Below are 25,183 nucleotides of genomic sequence, written 5' to 3' on the forward strand. Positions count from 1 at the left end.
AGCACAGGAAGATTTTGTATATTGCTCCCTTGCCATGCCTTGTTGCTCTCAGGAAACACTGCTGACCTTTCATCCTGTTTAGCTGCATGGATGAGCAGTGAATGCCTTTTTACAAACTGTAGAATGTTAGATTTGTATGAAAGAACCTTCATTGCAGGCATATAGTTTAAAGCTTGATATGGTACAAAGCAAACATGAAGTAGATTCTTAAAGTCAGAGCACTGCGGAGCTAGTGCTGAATTGAATGGCATTGGTTGAGTCCCCATTGAAGAGTGGTAGAAAATTGTCCAGGAAGCTCTTTATTGCCACCTACTGGTCGATGTAAAAGATGGGTACAGGCGGTGAAGGGTTGTAGGGAAGGTGTCCTCCGTTCTATCACAACTTTGATCTTCAACAAGTATTGAGTACTGAAATGTTGACGATTACAAAAATAATAAATACACAAGAGGCAGTAAATAGAGAGGTGTTTCTTTAACTTGTGGAGCCTTCCCTCCCTGCTTTTTTTTTCACAAATCAAAGCATATTATATGAAACTATTAAATTTTATGCAGCATATGCACTGCTTAATTATTATGCGTGTGGGGTTTTTTTTAAAGAAATCAAACACAACATTTTTGTGGCTGTTAAACATGACAAGGCATGAATGGTGGTATAGTGCTTAGCATCTAATAGCTTCTTCAGCATGCGGCCGTAGGCTGAGAACTTGTGTCTAACTAAGCGCCACATGAATGATGGTACTTTAGTTCACACCCTGAAGTGTTTTATTATACTAATTAACTGTTTGCATATACTTTCTCACACTATGAAAGGCAGGAATGTATTGCAGTTGTTCACTGAGAAAAAAAGGCTGAGACTGGTGTATATAGGCTGCAAAACTGCATGGAACAGTAGTTCCGCAGATACTCGGGAGCAGCCATCCACAATGTAGTGCATGCCAGGTGTGTTGGACTACAACTCCCAGAGTCACTGCCACCTGTGCTTTCATATGGAGCTAATACTCCGGCCCATTCTTCAGTTTGGCATCCTAAGTGCAAGGCGGAGTTCCCTTACAAACAGCACATTTGCTGCAAGGATTCCATGCTTTGTGCCTTAAATCTCCCTTTAAAGCTTTCTGCAAAGCTATTTTGCTGCCAGACCCAAAGTGCCAAAATATTTTCATCACATTTCAGTTGGTAAAATTTTGTACACTGTAGAGTGCTCTGTTGCTATGCATTAACAATACATCTAGCTCCCGCATTTGATAGGGCCGTGAGAAGAGAGGAATGGGTGTTCTAATTTGATTTGGTGGCTTTGTGTCAGAAAATCTTATATAATGTAATGTGCTTGCATGGAAACTTCCTGGCAGTGATTGGCTCAGCAGACTGCCTGTTACTCAGAGGGCAAGGCAGTCCGAAAGATCTCTGAGAGTGCTTGGCTAAACTGCTGTAATTCTGGATACCATGCAGAGCTAGACGAAGATGCTAAGACACCAAAGAAGCAGGAGGTTAGAAGGGTATGTTTTGGAGAGGAAATGTTCCAGTGGAAAGAAGACAAAGCTACAAACAGCTGGAGTGAGAAAGGAAGGCTAGAAAGGAGACATGTGCATGGACCCAGACTGAGTCCTACTTAGAGTAAACCCCTTAACATCAATGGGATGGAAGTTTGTCTTAATTAGTTTATGTTATACTGATTTCAATGGATCTGCTATAAGTAGGACTGAGCTTGGATCTTACCCAAAGTAAGGAGTTGCATGGTGTGGAAGGCCAAACTTAGGAAGGCTTCAGGAAATCAATCTCCATAAATTCCTGTATGAAGTTACCTGATCTGCACCTCCTGCACTAATGTGCAGGTTGTAACTTACTTATCTTCCACCGTTTGTACTTCCTGGATTTGCTGGCATAGTCCTTGGCTCAAGCACTATATAAAAATATGTTTTAAAATGTGTGTTTTGGAGGGAAATGTTTTTAAATAAAACTTTTCATAAAGACTTTGGTGTGGGGGTGGGTTGTGAGGGGATTCACATATTGATGAAGAAATGGAACAGGATAGATTTATGGGGAGCATGAACCAGAAATTGACTGATCCCTAGCTAAGCCTTCACATATTGGTTTGTAGTCACCAGCCAGATCTTTGGCAGCAGGGATCTGATATTTAGCAATGTTTGTTGAAAACAACACTCACAGATGCTTCCACTTCTCTTGCATGCAGACATACTTCCTCTGACTTTCCCTTGAGATGTTTCTCAGTGGTTATGAGCCTGTCTGTTAACAAAAAACATTTGACAAAAGCCACTTGCTTCCCCTAATCTCCCTCCCTTTCTATCCCAAAATACATTTTCATTGTAGTCACAACTGGCTACAACTGGACTGAGCACAAAGGCAAGGCAGGCCCCTTTGATTTGGGTTGCTCAAAGGACAAGCATTTGTCATCACCCTGAGTGGTGCAGAAGCATTAGCAAAGGCTGACCACAAAGTAGTTGCTCAGCTGTCACTGCAATTTTGAGTTCTGCAGTCCAGACTTCCAGAGACAGTGCAGTGTTTGATATCTGTCCAAGAAGATTCTTCTGTTTCCACTTGCTATGATTTGCAAGGATAGCCTCCAAATTCCTGGATCATAGGACTGAAATAAATGTCCAAATGTCTCATTGAACTATGTGGTACAATGCCATCATCAGTGGCCCTTCTGACTGGCACAGCACTCCCTAGAAGGCATGTTCTGCAGATAAGGTTTTCGTTATAGGTCTGTGATGGATGGCTGTGTTATGTCTGGTTGAGAGCATGTATTGATCATGCACATACACACAGAAGAGAAGTTTGGCTGGGATGCAATAGACGATGCAGGCACCTCTAATCAAGGAGTTGCTGTTAGCATTGTTACACCTCATCTCAGTGATGTCTTTTGGATGCTGGAAACTCCCACGGTGATCCAAAGAGTTTCCTGGTTTCTCCTGCGCATCCTCCTAAGCTTCAGATTATTTCAAGGGACTGGTGGATCCCAACAATTGGCTGATGGGCAGGAACGATCACCTTTTTATGGTGTTGGAGCCTGAATTGCTTTCCTCTCCTCAGACTGCCATGCTTCTTACTCCTACTCAAGCTGACCTTTCTCCCCTCTCCCAGCTTCTTCTGGGTTTCAGTTTTGCTGCCATAAGTCCTGACTCTTCCACGTCATCGGATTTGCAGAGATGGGCAGATAGAAATGTTGCAGTTGATAGGTAGATAGTTGGACTGTATCCCATGCTTTCTGTCCCATATTTTGCCTTGGGGAGCCTTCCCTTCAGAGAGAGCCAGGAGCAGAGTGTCACTCTTAACCATTAATTGTTTAACTCACTTCTTCATCCGTTCACTACTCTGTACATTTGCCTCAAGTGGGTATATTTTCATATTAGCAAACTGGGCATGTTTCCCACACATACATTTATTTTCCTGCACATTTACAGAATGTGAAATTTCATTTAAGCTCTGAACCAAGTTTATGTGAGCCAAGTTAGTTCTGCAGTATTTTATTCACACATATTCTAGCAGGCAAAGTATTAATATATAGACACTTGGGAAGAAAAATTAACCCTTTTAAAATCCTTTGCAATCTTTCTGTATGTAGCCAGCTCACCCCCACTCATCACAGGGTTGGGGGGAATCTTGTAAACAGTCTGTAAACACGTGTGAAATTCAAAAATAGGGCATCCTCAACAACGAGCTGCTCTTGCCATCAAGATGTTTCTTCTGATGTTCGCCCATGTGCAGCCTTTCTTGCTAGATGATTCTAATTGTTGTAAGCCGCCCCAAGGCTGCGGCAAATGGGGCGGCATAAAAATGTTTTAATAAATAAATAAATAAATAAATAAATAAATAAATAAATAAATAAATAATTGCCTCCTCCTTCTTCGGAGGGCCGGTAGAGATCACCCAGAGCCTTTAGTTTAAAGTAATGCACAGAGGGGATGCATTATAAAATTTGGGGGTGTGGGGAGCATGAAGAAAGTGGATTAAAGGCATGTCAGTAGGTGACCATCCTTGAGACTATATGCCATTTTTGGAAGTTTCCTTTTCTTCTTCAAAGCCTTAGCAATTGCCAGTGTCACATGTGATTTGTTTTGTAAAACAACGTACGAGATGCTTTCCCTGGAGCCAGCATGAGCAACAAGAGCAGTGATACCTCAGTTGTGCCCTGCATGGCTCAGACATACAGTTTTTTAAAATGGAAATGTTAGACAAATCACATGTGACACTGGCAATTGCTAAGTGGTTTAATGCAGGAACTGAGGGCACAAGCAGAGCATACAAACTGCACACTCATCATTCCTGCTCTTAATTAACAAGTCATGGTTGTTTCATGACATGCAAACCCAGAAATCCAGGGTTGTTTCTGGATTAAATAACTCAGAGCTAGCCCAACAACAAACTATGGGAAACTATTGGGTTCCGGGGCCAGCGGTCACAAAACTGTATTTAAAAGCAGAAACAGCAAGAATGTGGCTCATGTGCTTTGCTCATCAGTGGAATTCCTGGGCTAAATTATCCAGAAACTGCCACCATGATGTGCAAATTGCTGTGCAACTTGTTTTATCCAAGCAGTGTCCAAAACAAAGAAAGCTTGCAAGGAAGCCAGTTGTTAAAACTAAGATGTCAGATCCTACAAGTTACTGACAGCCACTGTGGTGTGGTTAGAGTGCTGGACTGCGATGCAGGAGACCCTGGTTCGAATTCTCACTCAGTCATGAAGCTCACTGGGGGACTTTGCACTCTTATCCTAACCTACCTCAAAGGGGTTTTTGGAGGATAAAATGGAGATGGGTGGGAGGCTTAAGAAACGGCCTTGGCTCCCTTCCAAGAAAAAAGGTGGGATATAAATCAAATGAATAAATAAATGAACATGAGGAACTTGAAGTAGTAACAATCTGATAGATACACTCACAACAGAGGCACTCATATTTGTAAAGGACTGTACCCTGCCCTCTTCTCATCAATCTGTAAAAGTTTGGGCTTGGGTATATATAGTTTTGTTGGTTGTGGTAGCTCATTGACACTGGAATGCAGTGTCTGGATCTGAACAGAAAAACCCTGTTTAACATGACATTCTGAACTACATTAGCAAAGGATGACACTGTACACTGACATTTCCACCTTTTGATCCTTAATCACCCCCCTAAAAAAAAAAAAAAAAAAACCAACCCAACCCATGAATGGCAATTCTATTAAAAAATCACAAGAAAAATATTCCACTGTCCTAAACACAGAGAATGGCAAATGCTGCTTGAAAATAGGCAACTCCTTCAGTTGCAACTCCTTCCGTTCATTTTCAGGCTTTCTGACAAAAGGGAAAGCTGGATTTTAAAATGCAGCTGTGCACAGTGCATCCTTTAAGTCAGGGGTAGTCTGATTTCAGTCTTGCATGGTCTATCCTTTTTTTACAAACTTAGAATCTCTTAACAGTTACTGCATAATTCATCTGCATTTCACAGCTGTGAATCTTCACGCTTGTATTGGGGTGGTATCCAATTTGACATGAGCTCTAATGTAAGCTGCATTGTGCAGGCATAAGCAACCTCTAGCACAACAGCAATAGCATTAGCTGCTATGATGTGTTGTCCAGGGAAAGTCATTGTGCCAACTTTACACAATTAGCATTGAACTATTGCTCACTTATAGTAACACTGTGTAACTAGCACTCATGTCACATTAGCTACTGCCCTTAGAACAGAAGTGCCTTACGGAATCCTATTATACTGCAGCAATCAGCAGGCATATTCTTTGCAAAGAGTCTTTGCAAGAATCTTATCAACTGACTGTGGTCCACCAGAAAATGGCTAGTGTTTCACTTTTGCTTTGAAGAATAGCATCTGATGATCACAGGATAGGGCTGAAAAAAGTCAATAATTGGTATTCTTTTCTCCTCCATGTCAGATACAAGGCAACTTCAACCATCCCCTCCATGGCCTTATGACCCATCCTATCAATACCTGGGATCAATTGCAACTCCTTCAGTTCATCCAGCCACACCAATTTCACCTGGAAGGGCTAGTGGGATGACATCCCTTTCTGCAGAACTGTCAAGCCGACTGACAAGTAAGTCACAGAAATGTTTGTTTGAACTTTCTAAACCTAGGATTCTCAAGGTGTGAAACAGGTATCAAAAAATACACCAGCCATTCACAAGGAAGAAAGCATCCTCTCCTTTACTTGTCTTGCACTTTATTTGTGGGTCATGAAATAGAAGCTGGCTTCATCACTCCACCACATCCCAAGTTCCTCTACTGCAGATCTTCAAAGAGTACTACAGGAACTTGTGGTCTAGGCCGTTCACTGTTCTTCCTGTTTGTATGTTCCAGCTCTTTGAATGACAGCAAATGGAACCAAGAAATTTGCTGTTGCTTTTTCCTCATTCATGGAAAGTATAGGTCATGTTGTGAAGAGGGTTGTCACAGTCCAGTATGAAAGTACATTATCTGACAAACTTCAATAATAGAACTTGAATAAATGAAGCATTCAGAAATGCTACTGAAGGAATGGTTGGCTCCCAGTTTAAAACACATTGGACTGGAATGAAGTCGGCCGATTTCGCTATGACTTCTTTACTCCCAGGTTTAGATCAAGGCTTATGGAGAACCAGTGTGGTGTAGTAATTAGATCAGGACTGGAGAGACCCAGGTTCTACTCCCCACTTGCCATGAAGTACAGTGAGTCACTTTGGGCCAGCACTGGGCCAGTCACTGACTTTCAACCTAACTTACCTGATATAGTTGTTGTGGCAATGAAAGGGGGAGGGGAAAGATCATGTAAATCACCTTGGGTTTCTTGGAGTACACAAGGCAGGATGTTCATGGAACAATAAATACTGTACATACATACATACACACACTTTTGCAAAACCCATATCCAGTACACTATTGTTTTGCCTGCTGGCTTTTCTTCAACAAACACAGCTGCAAACATTGTAAATTATACCAAGTGGTAGTGCACAAAGCCTGTATTAATGGTCTCTAAGCATTCAGTTTTAGGATTTTATTAAATTCTGTTTGACCAGAATTATTTCCAATTGCAACATAAGTCAGATGAATGGTGGGTTTGTAGCATGTTTACAAGTGATTTTCCTGTGGAGGCATAGAGTCTGCCCATCAAGGAAAGTTCAAAAAGCCTTTTCACATACTATTTCCTTACTTTTAAGACTTTATGTAGATGGGGTTTTTACCCTTAAGCAAATGTAACTTGTTCTGTAATTTAGTTTTTGCACCTGGACATTGATTTAGACTTCTACAAAGTATTTTGTATGGGTACTTCTAAAGGCCTCTAATCTTTATATTCCCTCCCTAAATTCACCTTTTCACATTAACTAAAACCAGAGCAACACAAATTTTCAATTTGTGATATGTAATAGAAAAAAAATTAGTTTCATACACTGACTAAATAATAGGAGACATGTATCATAACTTTTATATTTTGATGATTAAATAATATGGATCATGGCCAGAAAAATCAGCCAAGATTAGGTAGAGAAATATTAGCTTTTCATTGGCACTGAGGGGCAGCCAGCATAAAGCAGAGTTCAAGTGGTTCGCAGTCAGAATTGCTCCCTTTGGTCTTTAAATGCTGTGCAGCAACCAGATGATCAACAGATGAGCTTTTGTCACAATACTGCCATACTATGCAGCAGCATCTCCCATGAAATCGCTGCACAGCTTTTGACGGCACAGGAAAGCCACTAGGGGGTAAAATTATGGCAAACTTCTTTGCAGTCAACACAGACCGCTAGAAGCTTATGTTAGGGTGGTGTGATGCTCAGCTGCATTTTTAAGGAGGAAGGCAGATGAGTTTTATACCTGGGACATCCAGAATTAAGGCTCTAGCTTGTCACAGAAATTGCCTGAGAAAACTGTGGAAACCTGTCAAAGAGGCATGGCTGCTGGGCTGACAAGTTTTCAGAACCTGACACTCCGCATGTCTTCAGTGCCTTTTTAATCCAGTCACATCTACACAGCTTGTTTTTGTTCCTTTCTCCCACCTCCTGATTCTTATTTTCTGAACATATACATTCCTTTTATGCAGACGCCATGCTGTGTCTCAGGAGGTGTTGCTGTGAGGAGAGACTTCTTTATTGTTATTTTAATGCCTTGTGATAGTTGGCAAGAAAGAGGAGACACAGGCTCTCTTAACTGGAGCCTGTCCAGAAGCTCCCTTTTAAGAGGCCATTATCTCTTCAATCTGTTGTGTGGGGTGGAGGGGGATGGCGAGTGAAAGTTCCTCTGTCCACAGAAGAAAGGAGTTGAAGTTCAACCATCATTTCAAGCATGGATCATGTTATTTGGAACATTTTCCTTCCCAGATACATTAGTCCTTCAGTATCTTCTGGCAGAGGAAAGCAACATAATGTTTGTAGCTGGTTGGAATGAATAGAAAAAGAGAAGGAAGTTCAATATTCACAAACACTTATCCACATTGAATGATGTCACTCCTGCCCACCCCTTTGCAATCTTATTCTATCCCTGTGTGGCCATTCAGGAAGAATTCCCCTATACTCCTCTTCCTGGAGAGTTAGGAACATCCATCTGAACACTCCACAAGCATTACCCTCTAAATGAGCTTTGTTGGCTTCAGCATCACTAGCACACAGCCAGATATGATCGGCTACATACCATTGTGATATCATTACATGCCACTGTTTGGTTGAAATCACAGAGGGTATGAGGCCTTCATCAAAAGAGGAGAATTCTGAAAATAAGCACAGTGGCTGCAAACGTTATCAGGGAACAGCTGTTGTTGGAATGTTTAATGAAATATTTCAGAGCTTCCGCAAAAGCACTTTTCATTTTGAAAACCAAGCAGGTTTCCTCATTCATTTTAAACTTCCAGTGCAATCTCCAGGGCACAAGAGCATTGTAAGTGTATCACTGTTGATGACATAATATTTTTTCCCAAAAGTACAATGAATCAGTCTTCGACTTTATTATTACTACATCTTCTCTATCCTCTTCTCCATACTAGGTACATCTGATTTAACAGCATTCAGTGATCCAAGAGTTGGAATTGATCGTCCTTTCCCTGCCATTCCTTCCATTTCTGATCCTCGCATGCACTATCCAGGAGCATTCACCTATACTCCAACACCTGTCAGCTCAGGAATAGGAATTGGTATGTCTGCTATGACCACTGCCACTAGATATCACACTTACCTACCACCTCCATACCCAGGTTCTTCTCAGGCTCAAGGTGGCCCATTTCAGACCAGCTCCCCTTCTTACCATCTCTACTATGGAACATCAGCAGGATCATACCAGTTCTCCATGATGTCCGGAGGAGATCGGTCGCCCCCACGTATCCTTCCTCCATGCACTAATGCTTCCACAGGATCTACTCTCCTCAATCCCAACCTTCCAAACCAAAATGATGTTGTGGACACAGAAGGCAGTCACAGCAACTCCCCTACCAACATGGGAACCACAGCAAGGCTAGAAGAAGCAGTTTGGCGACCATATTGAAATATTAGTACAGATGCTGATATCCATGGTTTTCACATGAGCAGTTGCGATTGCTGCCATGTTTATAGATTACCCCAAGAAGCAATCAGTCCAGAAGTCAGTTTTTCTAGGAATGGTTTCATGCAGTTATTCAACTGATTTTTTTCAGTGAGATGGTACACTTGTCCAAGGGCTGAACTTCTGAAGATGATGACATTTTAAGATGGAATACTACTCACTTTGACTGTAGATATGGGGAAGGATAGATACTCAATATATTTCCAGAGGCTGAGACTTCAAAATTAGCTCCTCAGATCTTTTAAAAAAGTATTTTTGTTTGCCATCTGGTTTTGAGGCTTAAAGCCTGACACAGTCTTCATGAGATGAACCAATCATTTGGACACGTTAGTTAAAAGGAAGTATAGGAAGATTCTCAGAGAAAAACTGTGAATGCTTCTGATTTAGCAATGCTGTGAATAAGAGGTTTTATATCCTGGAATTGATTTTTTTAACCAAGTTGTATATTCCAAAGAGTATGGGAATTCTTTTACTTGTTATTTTTTAGGATGCAACTCATCCTTCTTTGCATATCATTTTAATTTTATTTTTGGCACCTTAAAATTGGCAAAACAATTTAATCTTTTTTTAAAAAATAAAATGTGCTTGCTTTTCTTGTACTTTGTCAGCTGAAGGCATCCCCCCCCCCAAAAAAATCCCCACCTTCCTGGGAGGTAATTTAATTTTTCCTTTAATATAAAAAAGTGACAGCTTAGAGTACTTTTCAACTACTGAAAACATATATGATGAGTTGCTTGATATTTATGCTCAGCATTGAGTTTTTGTGTGTGATACCTTTATTATTTAAATACGCTTGAAAGATAAGCACATGCATTTTGTAGCAACCAAAGTTTAAAATTATCACATATAAAATGGCTGGAATAATTATGGGTAATGTGACTTTTAATTATTTAGAAGTATTGTTTACATTGAGCTCCGTTTCACTTTCATCTGTCATTCAATACTCAAGCCATTTTTGTTCATTTGAGAACCCAGAATTAGTTTAACTGTTAGTATGATGGAAGCAGTGTCAGGATGACTCTACTCTTTAAAAGAAAAAAAAGATTTCTCATTCCATTTTGCCACAATTTTATCCCAGTGGTTTTAAAGCAGGTTTTAGCACTTGAATGGGACATTGGAGGCAGGGATTGGTCTAAGAAAAAATACTTGGAATTCCAAGGAGAGCTGGATGCTCCACTGCATCAGCATCCTTACAAGCAGGGTGAGCCCTCCAGATGTTTTGGCCTGAGATGGCTGTGAGCCCTCATTTACAGAGGATGCTCGTGTAACTGAAGGGCTGCCAGAGGACCATCCTGTGACTGCAGACATCCTTTGTTGGAAGGGCTGCTCAGCCCAGGTCTGGCTGAAAGATTTTTAAAAATTGAAGGGAAAACTGTGCTTTCAAAATGCCCATTATCAGTGTCTGGGCAGCAGCCTGAGCTAAACACCCAGGTCATCTGGTCACAGTCTTCCACACTGTGGTGCATTATGTCTCTATTTAAAGGATAATAATCATTTCTAAATCTGCATCTATGTATAGAAGCAACAATTTATGCAAAGCAATGTCCTCATTTGTCTGCTTTGCTGATGATGCATTTCCTCTTTTTTGCTGGTTTGTAAGTGGCCCTCCTTACAAGGCTGCTCACCACTCGCCATTGGTCATTCTGGTTTGGGCTGATGGCCAAAATGTCTGGAGAGCCACAACTTCCTCACCCTGGCTTAAAAGCCACAAAAGCAAAAATTAAAATCTAACCTAATTTGATACAGGAGTATTACTTTCTTAGGTAACTTTCATGTCTGTACATTGTGAGCAGAATCGGATATAACCTGGACATTCTGTTTTGATTCAATGGGAAGTGCAGGAATTTTTTTAAGGCCCTGGCTCAGCATAATGGGTGCAAGTCCCACCGATATCACTGGGAACAGATAGAAGGTACAGTCACAAATAACTCTATCACAGCTTTGAACAATGGCAAGCAAAGGCAAATTTAGAAGGCTGTAAGTCTGAGCAAAGGTGTGATGTGGGTGTGGGGCTCTTATAACCAGTTCTCATTTGCCTAGTCACCCATATGCAGCTGTTTTCATCCTGTAAGAGAAAAGATAGGGATGTCCGTATATCTTTCCTATATGTCGGAAACCAAATAAGCACTTTTGATTGGGAAAATGTTGGGAGTGGCCCCTCTCTACACCATTCCTTCATTCAGACATGTGACCACCTGTGCTTCCTTTTGGTTGAAAACAAGTGTCAGTGTGCTACTTGTCACATCCAGTTTAAAGCTCAGTTCACATAAATGTATTTGGAGTCTAGAACAGATGAGATTTGCACCTAGCAAAACCATGTCCATCATTGAAGAAGGAGAATGGAATAACAGTCAAGACCGATAAAGCCCATTTATTTCTTTTTGTTTTCATAATAATTCAGTTTGATTGCTATGGAACTTTCACTGTTGTCTAATGCATCTCATACGTATCAGACATCACTGTAAATTATAAGGCACTATTATATGTGGAGGTTTGATTGGAATGCAATTGTACTCCTTGTTAAATGAAAACTGCTGAAGTCAACAGATTTAGAAATATCTTTTGTTTGTTAACAAATGGACCTTTTAAAAATCAGTGGAACAATTGTAGGTCAACTCTTGTGAGTATTTGAAAGCAGGCCTTTAAATCAGTGTTTGGGTGTTTTAAAAAGTTAATAAAAGATTCGGATTAGCAAGATCCTTGGCTGCAGGCAGCAAAACAGCTGGACTTATTTAAAATACTTGTTTCTTTTATATCTTTATCTATATCTATTTGTAGATTTTGCTTTTACATTATTTTTGTGTCTGATGCAGTAGCACTTTGGTATAAATGTCACAGAGTTAAGCATGTCATCAGTCAGATCGACTTTGAGCAGAAAATTATTTCAGCTGATCTCAGCAAAAGCTCAACAGATCACACAATGACATTTTCTCCCAGTTCAGATTAGTATATTGTCTGATTCCTGGTTTATTCTGGGCTTATTTGAGTTACTGCATTTTTTGCAACTGGAAAATTTAAATTTATTTGGGGCTGGGCATTAATGCATTTGGAAGAGATAAGACATCTTTGTGCTTCTGCCATAAAAGTATTTCAAAATAATTAATCACAACAAAACTGTTACAGCCACCTTTTTATTTTCCCTATATTGATTCCTTATGTTTCCAATGACATTTAGATGGCTCTTTCAGGATAACTTTTCTACGGCTTTCAACTTAAAATACATTGCATTGTCCTTTAGGCTACAAGTGAGTGCTTACTGCTGACATCTTCTTGATAAAAATGACAATTGTGTATTATCAATAATTAAGGCCACTGTATACTCTCTGCAATTTATGCCTGAAAAAATGTATACTATTTTATCCAGTATTCAAAGAACTCATTAAGTACCTGCAGCAGTAGTGAGTGACAGTGCCTTCCAATGCAGGTTCACTCAGAAAGCAAGTCCCATTTTGTTTAATGGGGTCACTCCCAAGTAAGTGTGTCTGGCTAACCAGCATCTTCCACAGATGAACTGACATGGAACCATTGTGGCCATGTAGTCTGACATTTCTAAGGTGGATAGTCAAAAACAATGAACTTGAGTAGAACATGTTTGCATGGGGGACTGATGTTTTTAAAACCCTACAAGGAAATCCAGGAATTTCCCCAGGACCTTGTACATGCAAAACATGTGTTTGGCCCCTTAAATAATACTGTTCATTTTCCACAGGTGTGCTGGTTTCCTCCTCCATCCATTCTGTATGCACCCACACCTCCTTTTTTGCATATGATAAGGTTCAAAAATGAGTGGGCCAATGTATAGAGGATCATCCTAGGGATCAGCATCTAACATTTCATCCTTCATTTCCATTCATTCTGCCTGGCTCCCTAGAATAGAGTTGATTCGGCTCTCCCTAGCCCAGAGTCATAATAATATCAAGTGCTTATCCCTACATCAGGTTAAGTCTTTATTGTACCTGGGAACTTTGCACCTAATGTTTAACATGCTTGACCACCACCCAGATACTCACAATTCATCACTATTTCTTTTCTTAGGAAACTAACCCAATGTAGTTCTCCCAAAGCTCTTCTTCCTTATAGTGCAGTATCAGTAAATTCTGGGCTTAGAAACCTAAATGCAGTTAGTCTTAAGTAAATGCCAAGGATTTCAATAAAACTTTGGAGAATGCATTTAATGCTGAGAAGTGTGTGTGTGTGACAGAGAGAGAGAGAGATCCTGCAGTTCTGCTGAGAAAGGATTCCTTCCTTGGCAGTTCAAATTTACTAGATGTTGAGTGGATTAGGTTTTATCCTGCAAATGCTCATTTGTGCTTAATAACACAAGTGGTATTTCTTCTAAAGTCATGACTTGCACATCCTTCTGAAGTCTTCTGCAAAGGTACAATTCCATAAATGGATAGATTGAGCCTATGTTGGGTCTCCCTAGGAAGGGATGAATAGTTAAAGACACAAGCTGAGCTACTTTTGTACATGTAGAATGGGAAAGATCTATTTTATCTTCAAATTCAAAGAATATATTCAATATATTCAGATTAATTCAATATTAGAATAGCATTGATTAATAAATTCTCTTCCCATTTAAACTCCAAGAAAGATGATAAGCTGTTGCCTTTTTTAAAAAATATAACTGTATTTGGCAGTATTATCACCTTTTGAAACAAATTATAACGACCAGATGATGACTAGTAAGGAGGAACCCATTTTAGTGTAAATGCCCACTACAAGTAACTTGAATAGCATAGTATCTAACTATTCTTTAACAGTATTGTTAAAGCATTTTAAAACAATTTGGCTTTAAGTGAACTGAACTGAACTGAACTGGATTAATTTTTTTTCCAGCCCAGCTTTTGCTTCACATTTCAGCTAAACAACTGAGACCCTCAATATAATTATTAAGAGACAAATCCCATTAAAGCAAATGAGACTTAGTTTAAGGTGAATGTGTTTAGGATGGGTCTGGATAAAAGACTTCTAACACTGCTCTGGAAGCAGCATTTCCCCATATTTGAGTGCAGTGGTGTGAATGCATCTTAATTTTTGGCATACTAAAATGCTTATACGTAGGTTAAACTGATTTCCCACAATGACATCCCACAATCAGAAATATCAGTGATTTTTTTTTCTTTCCTCAAAGTAATCATTTTTCCTCAGATGCCATTATTCATTGTTAAAAAAAACCTTGTTTATAATATTTTATAAACATGTTATATTACAGGACTCATTATGCATTGTGACCTTTTTCTTAATTTTCCTAGACCAATATTATCCACTAGTCATTTTTTTCCACTTGTCATAAAAAGGTTGCATCAGGAGACTGAATTGTATTTATGTGTGTAAATAGGTTTTAAAAGCTTCATAGAAAAATATTGTTAATGCTTGTAAGTATTTAACATTTTTCATTTGCTACATCCTTTTCTGAACTTGCCTTTGCTAAATACTGTAGGTGACTTATTTCTTTCCAGTTTAATTATTTTAGGTTTCAAGATAAACTGTTTTAGTTACTTTGTAAACAGTTACAGCATGGTTTCATGTGGCACATCAAAAGCTCTTCACCTTTTTGTTGTAGGAGAAAATGAATGTGCAAACAACTGTGGGTTATTTGTGGTATTCTGAAGCTAACAGTTACAATTTCTGAAGAACACACACATTTAATGAGAAATTACTCTGTGGCAAATCAGATGGGTGACTCAATGACAAGCAAGGCTGGTCTGGAGCATGCATTTGGATATGTGAGTTCAACAATTTCTCAGTGTATTTGCGACCCAATTCTGCTATGTACTGGGATTGTCACATCTCCTGATACTGCCATTTGGTTCACTTTCAAAAGGGGGATTTTTTAGTTCTTGAAATAACTGGTTTCTCTAATTAGGAAGAAAACAGGAGTCTCCCCCCCCACCCCACCCCCCATGCACACCACCATGTCTCTAGATATCGTATCTAAATAGGCACTTCCTTTACATAACAAGGTCAGTGTGTCCAGGAGAATTCATTGTGAGTAGCATGCAGAGCAGCTGGACTGCTGCATTTCTTCTAATGGAAATTTGCTTTCTTTGTACCACAATTTCTTCTGTACATTCAATATTATAATTAGTGTGAATGACCAATAAACTGTTTGAGAAGTAGTGAATTGCTTGATTCTTTCCTTGGGCTTTATGAACTTGGGTCTGGTGGTTGGTTGGCATCATAAGGCTGCAGTCCTAAACACTCTTACTAAGAAGCCTCAGACCTACATGAATATGTAAACATAGATTTGCATTGCCAGAGCATTTTACTGCATAAGGATCCACAAATGTTTGGTGATATATACCTTTCTGTGACTATTCCCACCCACACCCATCCCATATTTTTATGGTATACCCAGGAGACCCAGAAGAAGTGAAGGGGTGGTCTTTCTCTTAAGCAATGAAGACCTTGGTGTTTCTGAGGGCCTCCAAAGCCCTGCATGAAGTGAGAATTTGACTCCCTTATTTCCAGTTATTTATGTTTGCCATTCTCAGCAGAACTGCAGGATCTCTCCCTCCCTCCCTCCCTCCTACTCAACACAGTGAGATAACACCCACACACACACATTCTGAATACTCTTAGCTATGAAGAGAGCTCTGCAAAGGGAGGAATCACCTACTTGATGCCAGGCAATTGCAGCAAGCATTTGCCAGAGAAACCTTGGCTGTGGGCCAGTCGACAATTACATTTGTGGACTTCTATTCTCACAACGCTTTAGAAAATATACCAAAACTGGAAATGGGAAAGGGTTAGTTCCCCCCTGCATGTACGCACACATGCATGTGTGCACATGTGCACACACGTACTCAGGTGTAATTTAAATAGAAAATATCTGATTTAATTATTCCACATCCTTCCCAGCTAACATGACACATTACTATCTGTACTATTTTGTACAAATACAATGCACCTGAGAACTGGATTTAAGTTGTTGCAGGTAATTGTGCATCTGCAACTTAAACTGGAAAGGCACAAAGGACAACTCGCCCCACTCCAAAGGGGTTTACTCTTCGTTGAAATCAATGGATAACAAACTGCTTAAGTGGAATTGGAAGCTGAAGCATGTCCTGAATTTAAACACCTACCCAAATTCATAGAATTCTTCATAGAAATATTTAATTCACTACTTCAAGGGTTTGTTCTCTGGTTTGAAGTTATAAGGACATCTAAAATTTTCCCAGACTACTATTAGTCAGCACGAGTCATTGTCTGGGAATTGTTTGGGTTTGTAAGAAAAGGGTAAAATACATTAGGAAGAAAATCTAATACACCAGCTATAAAATGAAGCTTTCTGTCTGACATAGAATAAATAATGTTTGGTCTCAAACTTTTTAAGTATCATGAAACTGCAATAAAACCCATTTCTTTTCTACATGTCTAGCCAACATTTTTTTTCTATTTCAAAAAGTTGGGTTTTCAGTATAGATATATTTTACTCTCCCATAGAAGAGAAAGTTAATTTCTTGTTTTAATATGGATAATATTGCATATCAGAAAGATGGATGACTGATAGCTGTTGTGTTTGAGCCTGAGTAGGTATGCACAGGCTAAAACACTTTGGATTTAAAGGCAACAAATTCTGAACAGAAAACTTTGGCCGAGTCAGTTGCTCACAAGTGACAGAGAAACACGTAGATGTGTCCTCTACATGGACACATCTACCATGCTTGTGAGTAATATGTAGCATAGGCCTTTCACTGATTTATTACATTTCTATACTACCCAGTAACTGAAGTTCTTGGGCTGGTTTACAAGATAAAGCTTAGAATCATAAAACACAAGAATAGAGCAAAACATATAAAACCATTAAATTAAAACAGAATAAAACCAAAGTAGTGAACAAAATGAATGGGCATCGATGCCCATATGTGTGGGGAGCCAAATGGTGCCATTTTTCCTACTCTCTTGAGAGGGAAAGTCAGGCTGCAGCATATGTGTACAACTACCTGGAAAACCCTTATCAGACATTACAGTACAGTGTGAGTGTGGTCAGAGATGCAGACGACAGGCCTGGTTCACACATGATGCTTAAGCCATGGCATAGGTTACTGGATGTTGGCTTTGTTGTGATGTGTGAAGCTGACTGTCCAAACAAACCATGATGTGTTTGCCACAAAAAACCCAGAAGGGGAACTCATGGTATAAAATTCTCCCAATAACAGAGTGTAAAGAATGGGGTTCCATGGGGAACTATACTGGAGTCAATTATTTTCAATTAATTCATAAATGATCTGGAATTAGGAGTGAGCAGTGAAGTGGCTGGGTTTGCTGATGACATTGTATACTTCAGAGTGGCTGAAACAAAAAGGGATTTTTCCAAATTTGGAGAATGAGCAACAAAATGGCAAAAGTAATGCAGACTGGGGCAAAGAATCCCAACTCCAAGTATAAGCTAATGGGGTCTGAGCTAGTGGTGACTGATTAAGTAAGAGATCTTGAGGTTGCACTGTAATGCTCAATGAAAATGTCAGCTTAAAATGCAGCTGCTGTGAAAAGACAAGGTCCATATTAGGCAGAATTAGGAACCGCAAGTAGAACTACTAATCTCCTATTGCCTTATACCAAATTTAGAACACTGTATTTTCTAGTCACTGCACCTAAAGAAGGATACTGTAGAACTGGGAAAAGTGCAGAAAGGGGCAACTAAAATGATGAAGAGGCTGGAGCAAGTCCCCTGTGAGGTTACAACAGCTGGGATTGTTTGGCTTACTGAAAAGGTAAGGAATGACATAATAGAGGTGTACAAAATTATGCATGGTGTGGAGGAAGTGCATAAGTAGATCTTTTTCTCCCTCTTCCATAATACTAGAACCCAAAGAGGTCATCCCATGAAGCTGATTGGTGGGACGCTCAGGACAGATAAAATGAGGAAACTTTTTCACACTATGCAAAATTAAGCAATAGAACCCACTTTCACAAGAAGTAGTGATGGCCATCACCTTGGACAGCTGTGAAACAGAACTGGAGAAATTCATGCAGGAGAAGACTATCTAGCCCTATCTACTATTCCTGGTGGCTCTGTGCAACTTTCACAGGCAGCAGAACCGTGTAGGCCAATGGTTCAGAAACAGGCCGAGAAGGTGCTGTCACTCTCATATCCTGCCTCTGAGTTCTCATGGGCAAATGGTTGACCACTCTGTGAACAGAATGCTGGACCAGATGGATTCTTGATCTGATCCAGCATGGTGGTTCTTCTGTTCTTACTCTGTTTGGTTGCTTCACCCATTGGTTGTCATTGCGTTTCAGTGCAGAACTGTGGACTGTTCATAGGCTGGTTCACAAGGCTACAAAACTGGTGAGGAAGAGTAGTAAAAAATACAAGCCGCTCTACTTGCCAAGACTATAGCACTGCAAGGCCATTTGGGATATAAGGAACATGTGGGCAAAGGAGAAGGGAAGGGAAATCAATAAGCCATCGACTGAGGAAAAACCATGGATGGACTGATTATCTACCAGAGAAATCCTGGCTAGTCCAACAAGTTGTTTGTTGAATAGACCATGGATTAGTTTATGCAGTGCCTTTTTTGTAAAAAAAAAAAAAAGGTGCTGAACTCATGTCTTGGGGTCACACTTTTACACAATGGTCGCCGCCGGCAGTAAGCACTCAGAGCGTGACCACATGACCGATCCCAAGCCAAGCAGCGTCCCAAGCTGAGCAGCACCCTCACAATCAGTGCCGACAATCAGCGCCGACACACAAGCAGCTCGCAGGCACTATGTTAATGATTTTTGCTGCTGACCTGCTACGCACAACAGGACGATTCACAATCACTTGGAAAAATCCGTCAAAAAAAGGTGCCGGAACGCCGTTCCGGTGCGTTCTATGACAAAAAAAGCCCTGAATTTATGTATGAACCAAGCGAATGTGCACTCGCTTTTCCAAGGAAAAAGGAGCTGCAGCTGAAGTCGAAGTTGTCTGCATCAAGTCTTTGAATTAGCAACAAAACAACCACCGGTCTGCCCAGGTGTGCAGGCACTTCTGTACTACATGACTGGTATACATCAAACCAATAAATAAGCAGCCTTGCATTTATACTGGCACAATTTTGGAGAGGAAGGCCGCTGTGATGAGATGCCAAGCCCTGTCATCTTCCACTACTCTCCACCAAAATAAAAATCATGCCTTGTTTTTATAGGAGATTTTCAAAACTGGGCTCATGAAAAAGCTAATATATGCCTCAGAGTTCACAAGCTTGATATGTGTGCATGATATAATTGCTGGCAATTATGGCTTATTGGCTCTGTCATAAATCCAGAGCTGTGATTATTCCCTTGCCAATTGAAATATTACTATATTGAGTGCAGAGTTCTGTGATACTTTCCAACTCTTTGTTCTCTCGAATTCTCCTTCCAGACATCTGACTGTGACAGCCAAACTGCATCTGGACATATCAGCCTGCACACACAGTCCTCTCACTCTCTTGACAACCTTTAAAGGCAGGCAAGAGGATGAATTCAATAAATGTTAACCAGCTGATAGTTTTCTAAGCAAATGGCTGCTCTGGATTCATAGAGGGGTTCTCTCTTCCACAGTTGTCCCCTTACTATAATAAGGATAATGATTGCTGTTTATATAGTGTTTGCAAGCATTCATTACACTTCACATACATGAGAAGGTGCCACCCTTAAAGGCAGCCTAAAATGTTGTTAAATAAATAAAGCACAATTGTGTCATTATGACCCAGCGTGGCATAGTGGTTAGAGTGTCGAACTCAGGAGACCTGGATTCTAGTCCCCACTCAGCCATGGAGCTCCCTGGGTGACTTTGGGCCAGTCACTGACTCTCAGCCTAACCTACCTCACAGAGTTGTTGTGAGGAGAAAATGGAGAGGAGGAGAAGCCTGCATGCTATCTTCACTTCCTTGAAGGAAAAAGGGTGGACTAGAAATGTTAAAAATAAAGAAATGGTGATAAATAATCATTACAGCTGTCTTGTAAGGTAGGTCAGAATTATACTTACCATATTCTATGAAGCTGAAAGTGCCTTGCCTTATGAATTTCTTACATTTCTACACCACACAATAGCAGAAGCTCTCCTGGCAATTTGCAAAACTGTGTAAGGCCACTTAGTGATTTCAGTTGACATTTAAACCCAGGCTGCACTCTCCGGCCCTACCCTAGATGTATGTAAACCTCAACACTCATTTGCAGCGAGGCATAGTGGCAGTGAACTCTGCCACTGTCACACCTCAGTCTGTGGATTTTAGCTAGATGATTATTTTTGGTCATCTGGATAAAGGGCTGGGAGGGAACTGAAGACTGGGATCCTCCGTGTTGGGACTCTGCAGAACCCTATAGCCCCACAGATGATGTTGGAAAGCCATAGAGTGAAGGTCTTGTTTCCTTGCATTCAGCAACATTCTGCAATGACTCTATGGAGAGCAGATGAACAGATTTCATTGCAATGGACTGTTTCCACAAGTCGCTTGTTGGCATGAGAACTGCATTTCTAATATCCTGCTATAAATTGTTGGTCAACTAGAAGGTACATTTGTTGGGAAGGAGAAACAGCTTCAAGGGATTTTGGAAAGGGAGGGTGGACAAAGCAAGGAATGCAGCTGGAAATGACAAGATTGGAAGGGGACAAGGGAAAAGTCACATTGCAGAGGTATTAACTAGCTAGTTTGGAACTTGAGAAATTTCAGTTGACTTTGATACTCTGTCAACAACTTGTTTCTCCTTGGGTAGCTTGCTTGTACTTAAGGTCACTAATTGCATTCTGGTAGGATTCCTACATGTATGTGACATGAAGAAGTTTAACCAATACTGCTTTTCCCATGATTGTATCCCCAAGTTGGGAAAATCTAGACCTGCAGGATTTCTGCATGTTAAAGGGACATGAGAATACAGTTGATGACTCTTCATGAACAGCTTCTTAAGAGACAGCAGGTTTCACAGATGGGTTTTGCAGGGAGGGAGCGCATTTGCTGAAATGTGTAGGCACACCCTGCACAGATCCTTTGGAAAGGCCCTGAGACCCTCTATACTTTCAAGTGCATTAAGAGACTGAGCTGAAAAGGCCAGGAAAGAATTCACATCTTTTTTTGAAAAGTACGTGGATTTCACAATGGTAACTATAGTTTAGAAAGAGGAAAGCAAATCCAAAATAAGGCATGGAAAATCCTTTAGGACCAGCATGTCCTTATAAAACTGTCGGAGCAGGAACAATTCCCCACCATTTTTGCCACTGAGTTCAAGCTCTCTGCTCCCTGCTTTGTTTGCTATATGCTGTGCATGTTCTTTCTTTGATTAGCTTGCTTGCCTTCCAATTTTTAATTGGAATATATTGACTCTCCCACTTGGTAGCCCCATTGCCTATGAATACCATTTGGGAAGATCAGCAGCAGGGGGCTGATGCCTTTCTGCCTTCCCTGTGGATTGCTTGGAGGCATCTGGTTAGTCACTGTAGGAAACAGGACGTTTCACTAGAGTGGCCATGAGCTCTCATCTGGTAGGGGTTGCTTTTATGTTCCCACGATTCTGCTCAAATCAGTCCAAAACCTTCAAATACAGATGAATCATGAAGAACTGTGGATCAGGTCCTGACATCATAATTGTAAACACATTAACTTGGACAAAGGCCTTATTAATTTACCATAAATTATTTTGAAGGATCAAAGTCTAAATGAGATAAATGAAACATAGAGGAAGAAATTGTAGATCCAGGGAAAGCAGCATTCTGGAAGAAAACAGATGATTCCGAGAAGTTTGCTGCCAAATAAGTTGATGACTGGTTAGCTGACTGATGTGAAATTCACCACAACCCCAACTACTTTTTCATTCTTGCTGCCTTCTTAGACTTCATGGATCTGGACACCAAAGTTTGGGACCTCCAAATCCAACCTTTCCCTTCCTGTGCAAACAACCACCCAGAAAGCAACAGGTGATGGCAGTGGGAACAAATTGGCCAGCATCAGTGCCTGGCTAGCATGATCCTGTGGGGACCACCACAGCTAACTCTGGCTGTGCAGCATCTTTCTTGCTTGTTTCCAGGAACATTTTATAGATGGGAGCGGCTGGATAAGCATGTACATGTTTATAGATGCTCGTTTTATTAGCTTAACTTTGAAAATAGATTTGTCAATAAAATAGTGCAAAATGCATACAACAAAATGCCGCTCATTCCCCACTTAACATGGTTAGCATTAGAAGAACAGGAGCAAGTACCAGTTTATTGCAGTAGTCATGACAGCGCATGACCTTAAGTGAGTTAAAAGTGCAAAACTGTACATGCTCAAAGCATTTCTGTTATATCTGGGTTGGCACACAGGGTGGATTGTTGGGCTTGCTCATGCCCCTTTCCCAGCCTAGCAGCCTCCAGATGTATTAGACTGCCACTCTGAGAAGTCACTGGAAGCTGTTCCAGAGGGAAAGACGTGCCATGGTGTGGGGAGCAGCAGGATCCAGGCAGGATGGTTGTGGTCATGGAGAGAAAAAGTGAGGCAGAGAGAAAGCAGATAAAAGGTGAGAAGGCAGAGGAGGTGTGGGAGAGATAAAGTCAGATGATTGAGCAGGAGGGACAGAATGAAAGCCAAAGCAGACTTTATCTGTCCTCAGTCTGCTGGTTTAGATGGGCTTGAGTTAGGGCCACCTGGGGTCAGAGTTCTCTCTTTTCATGACAGTAGAAGGGGGTGGCCCATCCTGTGGGCATCTTTGTGGGTGGCTGCTGACCCTTGACCACCGAGCAGCTATTTTTTAAAGTATTATTTACATAATACAAAGTGGTATCGTAATGACTAGAAAGTAACCACATCTGATATTGCTCACAATTACCAGATTTTAATATCAACAAAAGCACAAATGAAAAGCAGTCTTAAGAATACAAACACAAAAGCTGAGGTTAAATCATCCGCAGAAAGGGAATGGGTTTTAATGATTCCTAAGCTTTTCATGCCAATGCATATTAAAGACTCTACTTGGCACATTGCTTAGAGTTAAGATGCTTCCTGTTCATGTCAACAGAGGGGTGGGGGCGTTCTGGTGGGCATCTTCATTTGTGGCCACTAGCCCACAGTGGCCAGCTTAGCCACTTTAAACAAACAAGATGGGAACTTAGAGATGAGACCGAAGTGTGAGGACAAAATGGAGGACATCTGGCAACACTGCCCACTGCCAAAATTAAATTGTTAACTGTTACTCCCTGTCTCATTTCTCTTTCTGTTTATAATCTTTCAGCTCACTTTCCATCAAGATTGCCAACCCAAATATTTTTCTCTTGTGCAACCCCCCTCCCCGCCGTGTCCTGCCTCCAGCCTTGGAAATAAACAGGATGAAAGAACCCAACTTTAAAAGCCTTGATGTTCCGTTGAAATTCCCTTTAGTCACCTGGCTTCAATGACAGATAAATGCATAACATACATGCAATTAAAGATATAGGTTGGACACAACACACGCACACACATACAAGCTCCTCTTCGCTTTAGTAATCAGAGCCTTTTGGATTGGCCTGGCCTACTTATTTTTCCTCACACAGCAGTTTATCCTTTGCAAGCTGTGATTTGTTTGTACCTAAAATAGTTATTAACTTTACTAGCTCTGAAAGAGAAATCTGTAGGGTTTGGGCAGCCATTCTCCACCCTCATCTTTCTCCCCCCACTCTACTTATTTATGCTTCTCTGAAAGAAACTCTCGACACCCTTGTGTGAGTTGTTGTTTTCTTAAGGTTAAATCTAAGGTGTTGCTTGCCCTCAGCTCACCAGAGGGCAGTCTTGGCCAGCACTGCAACCCCAAAAGGGAGACTGCTGCAGATGAGATGTAACAGTTGGATACGAAGTCAGTGAACAAAGGTGGTCTTCAGAGAGGGCTGAGGATTTCTGTGAAGTATGCTGTGGGAAATGAAGGCTTGTGCACCAGTAAATTGGCTGTTTTACTGAATACGGAATTATGAAACGGCACCATCCTAAAATTACACTTTAGTTGCCACAATATGAATTATGGTTCATTCCAACTAAACTTGAGTTATTAAAGCTAAATGCTGCCTCACTTGATATATCCTGCCTGTTATTAATAAAAATGAAGTGGTGCGATGCAAAGCCCAGTGAGGAACGCCACCTTTTTGTCTGGCTTCTATCCATTGCCTTTAACAGCTGTAAAACAGGCAAATTCATCAGGTGCAGCTGTTCCCAGACATAAAAATGCAGTAAAGGAAATGCTTTGGTTTAGCAATGGTTTTTATTGCTATTTATTTCATTGTTATTATCTTTTTTATCTGCTCATTTAACCTATTTGGGCATTTTCAGTGGTATCACAATAGTTGTGTGACGTCCATTCCAAGAAGGCTCTTGGACCTGTTGCTATGTTGTGCTAGTTTTTGCACCAGGTGAAGATCTTTTTGTCTTCAAGTCTTTGTCATCTTTTCTGTTCAAGACTTGCATTCATCCTGTGCTGAACAGGAGAGGTGGAAGTGATGGTGGCCTCCACAGCCTCCCACTTCACATGTTAACTGGGGGCAGGGGTGGGGTATCATTTCCAAAGAGAAATAAAAAATATTTTTCTGTGTATTTGTGCTATTCTTCTATAACGTAGAGCTCTGTAGATGGAGGTTGATCTCGATTCTGTGTTGAAACTGAAAGTAGGAATAGCAGTTAACAGCCTGTAGGAACGCTGTAAGATGAGAAGGTCATTTTATGAACCAAGACTGTGGGGCTACAAAAAAGGAGACTTAATGCTGTG

The 25,183-nt window shown here is 40.6% G+C and overlaps 1 protein-coding gene across 3 annotated transcripts in view; it reads left to right on the top strand.

Annotated features, from left to right (window-relative positions):
• Positions 1 to 15,630, top strand: part of RUNX1 (RUNX family transcription factor 1) — a 207,364-nt gene extending 191,734 nt beyond the window's left edge. For all 3 annotated transcript variants that reach the window (XM_044442324.1, XM_044442322.1, XM_044442323.1), the window contains 2 exons: positions 5,883 to 6,044; positions 8,958 to 15,630. In XM_044442324.1, coding sequence (XP_044298259.1) covers positions 5,883 to 6,044; positions 8,958 to 9,451 — 656 coding nt within the window. In that variant the 3' untranslated portion in view covers positions 9,452 to 15,630. The remainder of the gene's footprint in view (positions 1 to 5,882; positions 6,045 to 8,957) is intronic.
• The last annotated feature ends 9,553 nt before the right edge of the window (positions 15,631 to 25,183 follow it).

Source organism: Varanus komodoensis, unplaced genomic scaffold, assembly GCF_004798865.1.
Source record: "Varanus komodoensis strain SLA01 unplaced genomic scaffold, ASM479886v1 scaffold4, whole genome shotgun sequence".
Classification (NCBI taxonomy): domain Eukaryota; kingdom Metazoa; phylum Chordata; class Lepidosauria; order Squamata; family Varanidae; genus Varanus; species Varanus komodoensis.